This window comes from Eulemur rufifrons, chromosome 2, assembly GCF_041146395.1.
Source record: "Eulemur rufifrons isolate Redbay chromosome 2, OSU_ERuf_1, whole genome shotgun sequence".
Lineage (NCBI taxonomy): Eukaryota > Metazoa > Chordata > Mammalia > Primates > Lemuridae > Eulemur > Eulemur rufifrons.
This window is the reverse complement of record NC_090984.1, coordinates 26,822,696-26,835,041: the sequence shown is the minus strand read 5'-3', so window position 1 is coordinate 26,835,041 and position 12,346 is coordinate 26,822,696. Positions and strand designations below refer to the sequence as shown.

The following is a 12,346-nucleotide window of genomic DNA, read 5'->3' as shown; positions in this document are numbered from 1 at the left end:
GAGGTCTTTTACCACCTTAGTTAAATATATTCCTAGGTACTTTATTTTCTTTGTTGCTATTGTGAAGGGTATTGAGTCTTTGATTTGGTTCTCAGTTTGACTGTTGTTGGTGTATAGGAATGCTACTGATTTCTGTACATTGATTTTATAACCTGAGACTTTGCTGAATTTGTTTATCAATTCTAGTAGTCTCATGGCAGAATCTTTGGGGTTTTTAGATATAAGATCATATTGTCAGCAAAGAGAGATAGTTTGACCTCTTCTGCCCCCATTTGGATGCCCTTGATTTCCTTCTCTTGTCTGATTGCTCTGTCTAGGACTTCCAGCACTATGTTGAATAGAAGCGGTGATAGAGGACAACCTTGTCTGGTTCCAGTTCTAAACGGGAATGCTTTCAATTTTTCCCTGTTCAGTAGGATTTTGGCTGTGAGTTTGTCATATATGCTTTTATCATTTTTAGGTAAATCCCGTCTATGCCTATTTTGTTAAGCATTCTTATCATAAAAGGGTGCTGAATTTTGTCAAATACTTTGTCAAATACTTTTTCTATTGAGACGATCATATGGTCTTTGTTTTTACTTTTGTTTGTGTGGTGAATTACATTTATAGATTTGCATATGTTGAACCATCCTTGCATTTCTGGGATGAAGCTCACTTGGTCGTGATGGATTATGTTTTTGATGAGCAGGTGAATTTGGTTTGGTAGGATTTTATTGAGAGTTTTTACATCTATATTCATAAAGGATATTGGTCTGTAGTTTTCTGTTTTTGTTGAGTCCTTTCCTGACTTTGATGTCAAGGTGATGTTGGCTTCATTAACTATGTTAGGGAGGATTTCTTCCTCTTTGATGTTGTGGAATAATTTCTGCAGGATAGGTACCAGTTCTTCTTTGTATGTCTGGTAAAATTCAGGTGTGAAACCATCTGGTCTGGGACTTTTTTTTTTTTTGGAAGTTTTTTTATTGCTGCTTCAATGTCAGTACTTGATACTGGTCTATTCAGGAATTCTGTTTCTTCCTGATTGAGCCTGGGGGGCTGTGTGTTTCTAAGAATTTGTTCACTTCCTCCACGTTTTCAAGTTTATGTGCACAGAGATTTTTTTATAGTATTCAGTGATGATGTTTTGTATTCCATGGTATCAGTTGTAATTTTTCCTTTTTCATTCCTGATTGAGCTTATTAGAGTCCTTTCTTTTCTGCTTCTGGTTAATCTAGTAAGAGGCCTGTCAATTTTATCTTTTCAAAGAACCAATTTTTGTTTCATTGATACTCCATATAGTTCTTTTGTTACTGATTTCATTTAGTTCTGCTCCGATCTTGGTTATTTCTTTTCTTCTGCTGGGTTTGTGATTGGTTTGCTCGTCCTTTTCCAGTTCTTTGAGACAAGTTCATTAGACTGTTGATTTGTGATCTTTCTGTCTTTTGGATGTAGGCATTTGTGGCTATGAATTTTCCTCTCAGTACTGCGTTAGCTCTGTCCCACAGATTTTGATAACTTGCGTCCCCTTTATCATTTAGTTCAAAGAATCTTGATTTCCATCTTAATTTCCTCCTTGACCTGACTATCATTCAGCAGTAGGTTTTATAATTTTCATGACTTTGTGTAGAGATGAATGTTTCTTTGGAGTTGATTTCTAATTTTATTCTGCTGTGGTCTGAGAAGGTGCATGGTATAATTTCTATTTTTTTTTTTAATTTGTTGAGACATGATTTGTGGCCTAGCATGTGGTCAATCTTAGAGAATGTCCCATGAGCTGATGAGAAGAACATATATTCAGTGGTTTTGGGTAGAATGTTCTATAAATATCTGTTAGGCCCATTTGTTTTAGAGTTCTGTTTTAAGTTCCTTGTTTCTGTGTTTATTTTCTGTTTGGAGGATCTGTCCAGTTCTGTCAAAGGGGTGGTAATGTCCCGGCTATTACAGTGCTGCTGTTTATCATTTTGTTTAGATTAAGTAGGATTTTCTTTATGAGTCTGGGTGCACCTGTGTCAGGTGCATAAATATTTAGAATTGTTATCTCTTCTTGTTGAATTGTTACCTTTACCATTATATAATAACCATTTTTGTCTTTTATTACCTTTGTTGATTTGAAGACTATGTTATCTGAAATCAGTGCTGCTACACCAGCTTTTTTGTTTGTTTGTTTCCATTTGCATGGAATATTGTTTTTCATTCCCTTCACCTTGAGACTGAATGAGTCCTTGTGGGTTAGATATGTTTCCTGGAGACAGCAGATACTTGGCTCATATTTTTTTATCCATTCAGCCAGCCTATGTCTCTTCAGTGGGATGTTGAAGCCATTCACATTTATTGAAAAAAATGATAAGTGGGGTGGATTTCTATTCATCCAGTTGAGTAGAACTCTGTTGCTTTGTATTATCTCTTGAACCATTGTGGTATCTGGCCTTTGACCTTTAGCTTTTGGATGATTTTGCACTCTTGGGTATCCATTATGCTAATCTATGTATAGTGCAGTTCTGACTACTTCCTCAAGGGCAGGTCTTGTCTTGACAAATTCCTTCAGTGTTTGCTTGTCTCAGAAAGTCTTTATTTCCCCCTCATATATGAAAATTAGTTTTGCAGGATAAAAATTTCTAGGCTGGGCATTATTCTGTTTGAGAAGACTGCGAATGGAGCCCCAATCCCTCTGGCTTGTAAGGTCTCAGTTGAGAAGTCTGCAGTTATTCTGATGGGTTTTCCTTTGTAAGTTACCTGCTGCTTTCACCTTTGGCTTGTAGGAACACCTCTTTCATGTTTATTTTGGCCAGTCTGATGACGATGTGTTGTGGTATTTGCCTCTTTGCGATGAATCTCCTAGGAATCCTTTGAGCTTCTTGTACCTGTATATCTAGATTTCTAGCAAGGCCAGGGAGATTTTCCCCAATTATTCTCTTAAGTAGGTTTTCCAACCCTTGTGCATTTTATTCTTCACCCTCAGGGATGCCTATGATTGTTATGTTAGGCCTCTTTACATAATCCCATATTTCTTGTAGGCTTTGCCTGTTCTTCTTATTTCTCTGTTCTATCTCTGTGACTGACTTGTTTGATTGAAAGGTGTTGTCTTCAAGCTCTGAGATTCTTTCTTCTGCCTGATCTAACCTACTCTTAAGGCTTTCCACCATATTTTGAAATTCCTTGAATTAATTTTTCATTTCCAGAAGTTCTGTTTGATTTTTCTTTAATAATTCAATTTCTTTAGTGAATTTTTCATCCATTTCCTGCATTCTTTTGTGGTTTCTTTGTGTTGGGTTTCCATTTTATCTTGTATTAATATTTCGTTGAGCTTCCTTAAAATCCATGTTCCAGGCCAGGCATGGTGGCTGACGCCTGTAATCCTAGCACTCTGGGAGGCCGAGGCGGGAGGATTTCTTGAGCTCAGGAGTTCGAGACCAGCCTGAGCAAGAGAGAGACCCTGTCTCTACTAAAAATAGAAATAAATTAGCCAAACAACTAAAAATAGAAAAAATTAGCCGGGCATGGTGGCGCATGCCTGTAGTCCCAGCTACTTGGGAGGCTGAGGCAGGAGGATCGCTTGAGCCCAGGAGTTTGAGGTTGCTGTGAGCTATGCTGATGCCACGGCACTCTAGCCCGGGCAACAGAGTGAGACTCTGTATCAAAAAAGAAAAAAAGAATTCTAAGATAAAACTCTCATTTTTTATTTAAAAAATAAATAAATAAATAAATCCATGTTCCAAATTCTTCATCTGTCATTTCAATATTCTGCTTTTGGTGGTTATACATTGTTAGAGAGTTGGTGCTCCCTTTTGGGAGTGTCCTTTCGCTCCGATTCTTTATACTTCTGGAGTTCTTTTGCTGATTCTTTCTCATCTGGAGGAGCTTTTGCTTCTTACTTTTGGATTTTCTTTTGTTTAGATAATAACATGCCAAATTTAATCTCTGAGCCAGTGGGTGGTGCTTGTGGGTGAGAATCAACCACACTTTGTATGATTGAGTCAGTAAATGCTGTATAGGGTGTGACCTCCCTGTCAGTGGGTGGTGCTTGCCAAAAGGAACAATCTGCAATATTGTTTTTGGGTCCTGTGACCATCTCTGGTTCTTTAGGAGAAGCGCTCTGATGCCTCAGGTGGTGAGTGGGGCCCTGGAACTTCTAGGTGATTCTTTATTCTTCACCACAGAAGAGGCAGGTGGGGCAGTGAGGCTGGGTGGGGCTGGATTAGGTGAGCCTGCCCTCAAGCTCCACAAATGCTGGCAAGGGATCTCCTTTGACAGGGGTCAAAGGTCTGCTCCCCACCTCTGAGCAAAGCTGCCAAGGAGGGGCTAAAGTTAGGTCCAGATGATTTCACTAATGAATTCTTCCAAGAATTTTCAGAAGAAATAATATAAATATTACTAAAACTTTTTCAGAGAATAAAAATCGAAAATATTTTCCAGCCTGTTATGAGGCCTTAATATCAACCTTAATAACCAACCTTAATACCAACACCTGATAAGGACAGTATAAGGAAGGAAATTTTCAAGCCCATCTCTCTTTAGGTGAAAAATGTAAAAATATTAGCAAATCAAATTCAGCTAGATAAATATTAATAGTTAGATATAGATGTATAGATATCATAACCAAATTGGGTTTACTACAGGAACACAAGTTTGGTTTAACATACAGAACTCAGTCAATGTAATTGACCAAATTAACAGAAAAAGAAAGAAAAATCACATCATCTCAATAGGTTTTTATCAAATAGAAGCCAAAAATGTTGAGCTCATGGAAGTAGAAAGTAGAATTCTGGGAATTAGAGGCAGGGAAGGGTGAAGGGAAGAGGGGAAGGGTGAGGTTGGTTAACAGATAGGGAATTGCAGCTAGAAGGAAGGAGTTCTGGTGTTCTGCGGCACTGTAGGGTTAATATCATTTACTATGGTTCATTGTATATTTTCAAAAAGCCAGAAGGGAGGATTTTGAATATTCACAACACAAAGATATAATAAATGTTTGAGGTGATGGATTTGCTGACTATCCTGATTTGATCATTACACATTGTGTACACATACCAACATATCACTCTGTATCCCATAAATATGTCCAATTACTATATGTCAACTAAAAATTTATAAAAGTAGAAACTTACCCTGAGGAAGCAGTAAGTCATTAACCTGAGTGCTTTTGTTTGTTGTTTATCCTGCCTTTTGGAAGAAAGTAAACAAGGAATCTACAGCAAGGGGGCATCTCTACTTTGGTTAATGACAAATCTATCTTCTAGTTGTTCAGGTCAAAAATCTTAGTGTCAGCCAGGCGTGGTGGCTCACGCCTATAATCCTAGCACTCTGGGAGGCCAAGGTGGGAGGATTGCTTGAGCTCAGGAGTTCGAGAGCAGCCTGAGCAAGAGCAAGACCCCATCTCCTCTAAAAATAGAAAGAAATTAGCCGGGCAACTAAAAATAGAGAAAGAAAAAATTAGCCAAGTGGGATGGCATATGCCTGTAGTCCCAGCTACTCGGGAAGCTGAGGCAGGAGGATCGCTTGAACCCAGGAGTTTGAGGTTGCTGTGAGCTAGTCCGATGCCACCACACTCTAGCCCAAGCAACAGAACAAGACTCTGCCCCTAGCCCCCCAAAAAAGTCTTAGTGTCATATTTTATTCCTCTCTTTCTTTCACGCCCCACACACATTTCATGAGTAAATCTTGTTGGTTCAACCACGAAAATATATCCAAAATGCAGCTAATCCTCACCCACCCCTATTACTACCACCTTTGCCTAAGACAGTATTATATCATCTTGATTATTCCAGCCTCCCAGCAGGTCTCCTTTCTGCCCTTATCCCCTCAGTATGTTTTGAACACTGCAGCCTGAGTGATCCTTTGAAAATGTAAATCAAATCATGTCATTTCCTTTACAGAGCCGTACAGGGACTTCACATCTTATTTATAAAAGGCCAGATCCTTACTTTGACCTGCAGGATGCTTCATGGTCTTGTTTTCTGTCACATCTCTGATTTCATTTGCTACCGTTCTTCCTCTCGTTCTTCCTACTGAACCCACACTAGTCTCTTTGCTGTTTCTCAAGTGTAGCAGACACACATCAACCACAGGGTCTTCTGTACTTATTATTCCCTTTGCCTAGAATGCTTTCCTCTGAGATATGCAGGTGGCTCCCACCCTTCCTTCAGGTCTTTATGTAAATGTCAGCTTTCTACTGAAATCTTTCAGGTTTCACTCTGTCTAAAATTTCAGTTCCCTGCTCCTATGTTTACTAACACTAACATTTTGTATGTTTCTTATTTATTTTGCTTCTTTTCTTTTTCTTCCAACCGAATGAAAGCTTCAGAAGGGCAGGAGATTTTTGTTTGATTTGTTAATTGTTACATCTTTGGCTATTAGAACAATGTTAGACATAGTAGATACTTGAATATTTGTTGAATGAATGAGGCTGAAATACAAATGTAGGCCTTCCCTATAATTTTTTTGTCAATTATATGAACTAGGAGGAAGCACATAGCAGTGAGTGACTCAGGATATCTGAAACAAAGCTCAAAAAGCACTGAAAGGAATACAGAAAAATCCATATCATATGCTATGACCTGAATATGTCTCCCCAAATTCATATGTTGTAACTTAAACCCAATGATAGTATTAAGAGGTGGGGCCTTTAGGAGGTTCTTAAGTCACGAGGGCAGTGTTCTCTTGAATGGGATCAGTGACCTTATAAAACGGCTGGAAGGACCTAGCGAGACCCTTTTGCCTTTCTGCCGTGTGAAGACACAGCATTCAAAGCACGATCTTGGAAGCAGAGACTGGGTTCTCACCAGACACCAAACCTGCTGGTGCCTTGATCTTGGACTTTTCAACTTCTAGAACTGTGAAAAATAAATTTCTTTTGTTGATAATTATCCAGTTTCAGCAGCACAAACAGATTAAGACACCATGTGATCCAGGCATCTTACTTCTGGGAACTTATCCAAAAGAATTGAAAATTAGGATCTTGAAGAGATATGTTGATTGCGGTATTCTCACCATCGCTAAAATGTGGAAGCAGTCCAGTTCCATCAACAGAACAATGTGTTAAAAAATGTGGTATGTACATACAATGGCATACTATTTGGCCTTAAAAAAGAAGGAAGTCTTTTGGGTTTATCCAAGTATTTTTTTAAAAAGTCCTATCATATGTGATAACATGGATGACCTTGAGGACATTATGCTAAGTGAAATAAGCCAGTCACAGAAGGACAAATACTGCATGATTCCACTTACACGAGATATTTAAATAGTCAGACTCACAGAAGCAGAAAGTAGAATAGGGTTGTTGCCAGAGGCTGGGGGAGAGAGAAATAGGGAGCTGCTGTTTAACAGGTATAAAGTTTCAGTTATGCAAGATAAAAAATATCTAGAGATCTCCTGTACAACATTGTGCTTGTAATTAACAGTACTGTGCTGTATACTTAAAAACTTAAAAGGGTAAAAAAGTAAATGACACAAATTCATTTGTCCATTTATATTTGCTGTAAATAGCATTTATAAAATGCTTTTTAAAAATATGCAACATATCCATGTAGTGAAGGTTAAGCATGCAAGGTAAATATATCCATAACAAATCTGAAAAAAAATCCAGTACCCAACAATGTAAAATTCTTAATGTCATGCATCTAATAAAAAATTATCAGACAAAAAAAAACGGAGGAAATATGGCCTTCTGCCAAAAATCAACCAGTGGAAAGAGAGAAAGAGATGACACATATGATAGAATTAGTGGACAAGAACATTAAAGTAGCTATTATAAGTGTACTCCATATGTTCAAGAGAGTAGAGGAAAACACGAACATGCCGAGGAGAGAAATGGAAGTTATTTTTTAACAGAGAGAGACCCAAATAGAACTTCTACAGATGAAAAATACAGTATCTGAAAAAAAAAAAAAATACAGTATCTGAAATGAGATTAACAGCAGATTAGATACTGCAGGAGAAAAAGATTAGTTAAAACCTAAAGACACAGAGATAGCAACTGTCCAAAATGAAACACCAGGAGAAAAAGAATACTTGGAAAAAAAAAACGTGAACCAACATCTGTGAGCTGTAGGACAATTTGAAGCAGTTTAACAAGTAAAACAAATTTCAGGAGATAAGGAGACAAAATATTTCAAGAGATAGTGGGCAAATATTTACCAAGATTGATGAAAACTATAAACCCACAGATTATAGAAGCTCACAAAACTCCAAGCAGGAGAACTATGAAGGAAACCACACCAAGGCATAAAAATCAAATTATTGAAACCAATGGTGAAGAAAAAAATCTTAAAAGCAGAGAAGAGGCCGGGCGTGGTGGCTCACGCCTATAATCCTAGCACTCTGGGAGGCCGAGGCGGGTGGATCGCTCAAGGTCAGGAGTTCGAGACCAGCCTGAGCAAGAGCGAGACCCCGTCTCTACTAAAAATAGAAAGAAATTATCTGGCCAACTAAAATATATATAGAAAAAATTAGCCGGGCATGGTGGCGCATGCCTGAAGTCCCAGCTACTCGGGAGGCTGAGGCAGTAGGATCGCTTGAGCCCAGGAGTTTGAGGTTGCTGTGAGCCAGGCTGACGCCACGGCACTCACTCTAGCCCGGGCAACAAAGCGAGACTCTGTCTCAAAAAAAAAAAAAAAAAAAGCAGAGAAGAAAATGACATCTTACATAACAGACAAATACATAAAAATTATCACAGACTTCTTGCCAGAAACCATGCATGCTAACAGACATCATATTGTATTATATTACAAAATGTTTTTCTAGAAAAGAAATCTTACTTGTGAGTTGGTACAGTGGGATTGGTATGACTGTCTGAATCCTATATGTGTGAGTGTATGCACACTAATGTGCCCATTTTCCTTCTTCCTGGGTTGTCATGAAAATGGAAATCATTGAGTTGTACTTTTATTCTGACAGTTGTCTTAAATATTTCAAATACTTTTTTTAAAAACTTGATGTGTTTCGTTCTAAATAGTTTCATTATTGCAGAGCTTGGGATCATTTACACTCACTAAACTAGCTGCTGCTTCTTACAGGGAAAAATAACACAGTGTTAGGATAGCAAAATAGAATTTGAGAGGGGAGTTATAGTCATAGAATTGTATTTCAAGAACAATTAGACCATTATGTAGACAGAAAACAAAACTAATGTTGTTCAAGACACTTGGCTGGGGGAATCCAATCCATTCCTACATGGTTTTCCCCCCTCAAGGAATTTTTTTTTTAATATAAATGGAACAGCAAGGGTATATAAGAAGTTTATCCTTGAGAGTTACAAGCTTTAGTCTAAAATCTTAGACTTAAATGGGAATGTTTGTTAGGGTGAAGGATATGCTATTTGGGGAGGAGCAGCCGACAGTAGATATGAGGCAGAGAATACACAATTGAGAAATAATTTTCTAACAATGTAAGAAATGACTTACTTGACATTGATTATTAAAGATTGTAGAATATTCATATTTGGGCATTTTAGAGTAGGTAGATAGAAGTAGTAGTAGTAGTAGAGGATATATTGGGTTAGAATTTCGTAAGTCATATTTAAGAGGTTCCTTACAGAAAAGTATATTCAAGGTGGGCATATTTAACTTTTTGGTGCTCTATAACTTCTAAGAGTTTTAGATCTAAAGTATATGAAAAACATGTAAAAGATTCCATATAACCCCCAAAACTCTGAAAGCTTGACCTCCGTAGTCACTTCGTGTGACTAAAGTGGAGAAATGGGAAGTCAAGATTTTACTGACTTTGTTTTTAGTTTATAAAGTCCCCTTGTTTTATCTCTGCATTCAGGCTGTGTAAATTTATACCAAGAAACTTCTAGAAGAATTAAATTTTAAATCAAGAAATAGACCAATAACATACTTGAGCACTCTCCCCCTCTTCACCCCAGGCAATGGTAAGGGGGTGGAAAACATTGAGATCATGTCTTCAAGTTCAGTATATAATATTAAGCTTCTTTTTAAATTCACTCTGCTTCCTAGAGAGAGTGTTGGCACTAAGGAAAAATAACAATCTCTATCCTTATTACAAATGTGCATCCTATGGCATAAGAAGCTCGGTTTATAACCCAGGTCCCTATTGGATTATTTGGAGACCATAGCTGCTTTGTGGTTGTCTTAATAGAGAAGGGAAGATATGCGTATCATCTTAATTTCTTATTTCTTGATCATAATTTGCCACATTCTGAAACCTAAAGTTTATGAAATGTGAGAATAAATTCTATTTTGAAGGAGCAATTTTTTTAATGAAGCAGTATGTAGGCTATATGGGTTGAGCTTGTTGCAGTAAAAAAACACATACATATAAAATGTATGTGAGATATATGTATTTATATATATGGAGAAGAAGACTTGATTTTGATTTGAGAAGAAAACAGAAGATATAATTTTTTCTTTGCCAAATATTTGTAATTCAGGTTTCACCTTTGTAAGTAATCCCAGTGCCAAGATCTTAGGTTACTTACATAAATGTAAGTGAAAATGTAAGTTCAACCCTTAGAAAATATATAGATATGTATAGGAAATGCATTTCTATATATTAAGAAGTACTCTCTTGGATAAAATTTTATTTCTACTTCACTACCTTATTTATTTAAGTAAATGAAATTTCTCTGTTGCAAGTTACATTCACCTCAAATTTAAAAACCAACAGAAAGTATCTATACCCTTTGCTCAGCATGTAGTAAGATGTTAAGTAGGAGGTAAATGGAAGTTCCTACAATGCTGAAGTTAATTCAATTTGGTAACCTTCCTATTTGCTTAGAAAATTGTACATCTGGGAATTCTTAGCTTAGAATCTTATTTAATTCACATTTATTGCTGATAAAATTTATGTTCCTTACCAATATATCATTCTGTGGAAAGGCCAATTGTATTTGTTTCTCGATTGCTATTCTTATCAAATTTTATGAGACAATAAAAGTTACAGAAGCTTAGAGAAAGGTGTTTTGTTTTTTTTTCCCAGAAGAATGTATACTCTTTTTAGATTGCTTATTTGGGAAAATGTTAACATACTTTATAATAGATGCTTAACAAATGTTTGTTGATTAAATGTTCTGATATAGGTGAAGATTACTCTTTTTTTTAATTGACTTATTAGAAAAGAGACATTACTTCATTCATAAACATATTCCTTTGTTTTCCTACTGTGAGTGCCTGTGTGGCAGGCATGAAATTAAGTCTTCATTTAATCTTACAACTATTTTATAAAGCGGAAGGTATTATCTCATCTTTACAGATGAGGAAATGGAGATTTGGAAAGTTACCTAAGTTGTCCTAGATTACCCAGCTACCAGGATTTATTTATTTATTTATTTTTTTTTTTTTGAGACAGAGTCTCACTCTGTTGCCCAGGCTAGAGTGCTGTGGTATCGCCTCACTCACAGCAACCTCAAACTCCTGGACTCAAGCAATCCTCCTGCCTCAGCCTCCTGAGTAGCTGGGACTGTAGGCATGCGCCACCATGCCCGGCTAATTTTTTATATCTATACATTTTTAGTTGTCCATATAATTTCTTTCTATTTTTACTAGAGACGAGGTCTCGCTCTTGCTCAGGCTGGTCTCGAACTGCTGAGCTCAAACGATCCACCTGCCTCGGCCTCAGAGTGCTAGGATTACAGGCGTGAGCCACCGCGCCTGGCCAGCTACCAGGATTTAAATCTAGGTCTCTTGGACTCAAAAGCTCAGGTTTTTCCTAACATACACCATCTCTATTTTTTATTTGACCTATTTGGTTTCTTCTATATTTTATAACATATAAAATATTTTATATTTTGTTACTCAAAAAACAAAACTGTAGAAATGCATTTATTCTAAATTAATTTTGCCAGTTTTAAAAGTCAGATGTGTTGATGTATAATTATGTACAATAAAATGTATCTCTTTTAAAGAGAAGAATTTTGACAGATGTATGTAGTCATTCAACTACCACCACAATAATCAAAATCTAGAACATTTCCATTGCCCTCAAAAGTCCCTCATGCCTCTTTGTAGTCATTCCCTTCCTCCCACTGCTGATTAGCTTTTATCTCTATCATTTTGCTTGTTCCAGAATGTCACATAAATGGAATCATATAGTAAGTAGTCTTTTGTGTCTGGCTTCGTTCATTTATCAAAATGCTTTTGAGATTCATCCATGTTGTTGAAAATATCACTATCAGTGTATTGCTAGTTGTGTTCAATTGTATGGATGAACCACAGTTTACTTATCTAATCACAATTTGATGGACCTCTGGGTTATTTTCTATTTGGGATTATTATGAATAGACTACTATAACTGTTCATGCCCATAATCTGTTTAGTTTAGAATTGGTGGGTTAGTATGGCATTCTCTTGAGTGACTACTTCATAGATTCCTTAGTCTTAATCTAAAATATGAGACACCTCATTGAAGGCTCTGA

The 12,346-nt window shown here is 36.9% G+C and overlaps 1 protein-coding gene across 3 annotated transcripts in view; it reads left to right on the top strand.

Annotated features, from left to right (window-relative positions):
* Positions 1 to 12,346, top strand: part of GLCE (glucuronic acid epimerase) — a 95,628-nt gene that overhangs the window by 52,570 nt on the left and 30,712 nt on the right. The window contains exon 1 of one of the 3 annotated variants that reach the window (XM_069458277.1): positions 6,966 to 7,023. The exons of the other annotated variants lie outside the window; for them this stretch is intronic. Within the exon in view, the coding sequence (XP_069314378.1) occupies positions 7,019 to 7,023 (5 nt within the window). The 5' untranslated portion in view covers positions 6,966 to 7,018. Of the gene's footprint in view, positions 1 to 6,965; positions 7,024 to 12,346 lie in introns of those variants that run through there. 3 annotated transcript variants of the gene reach the window in all.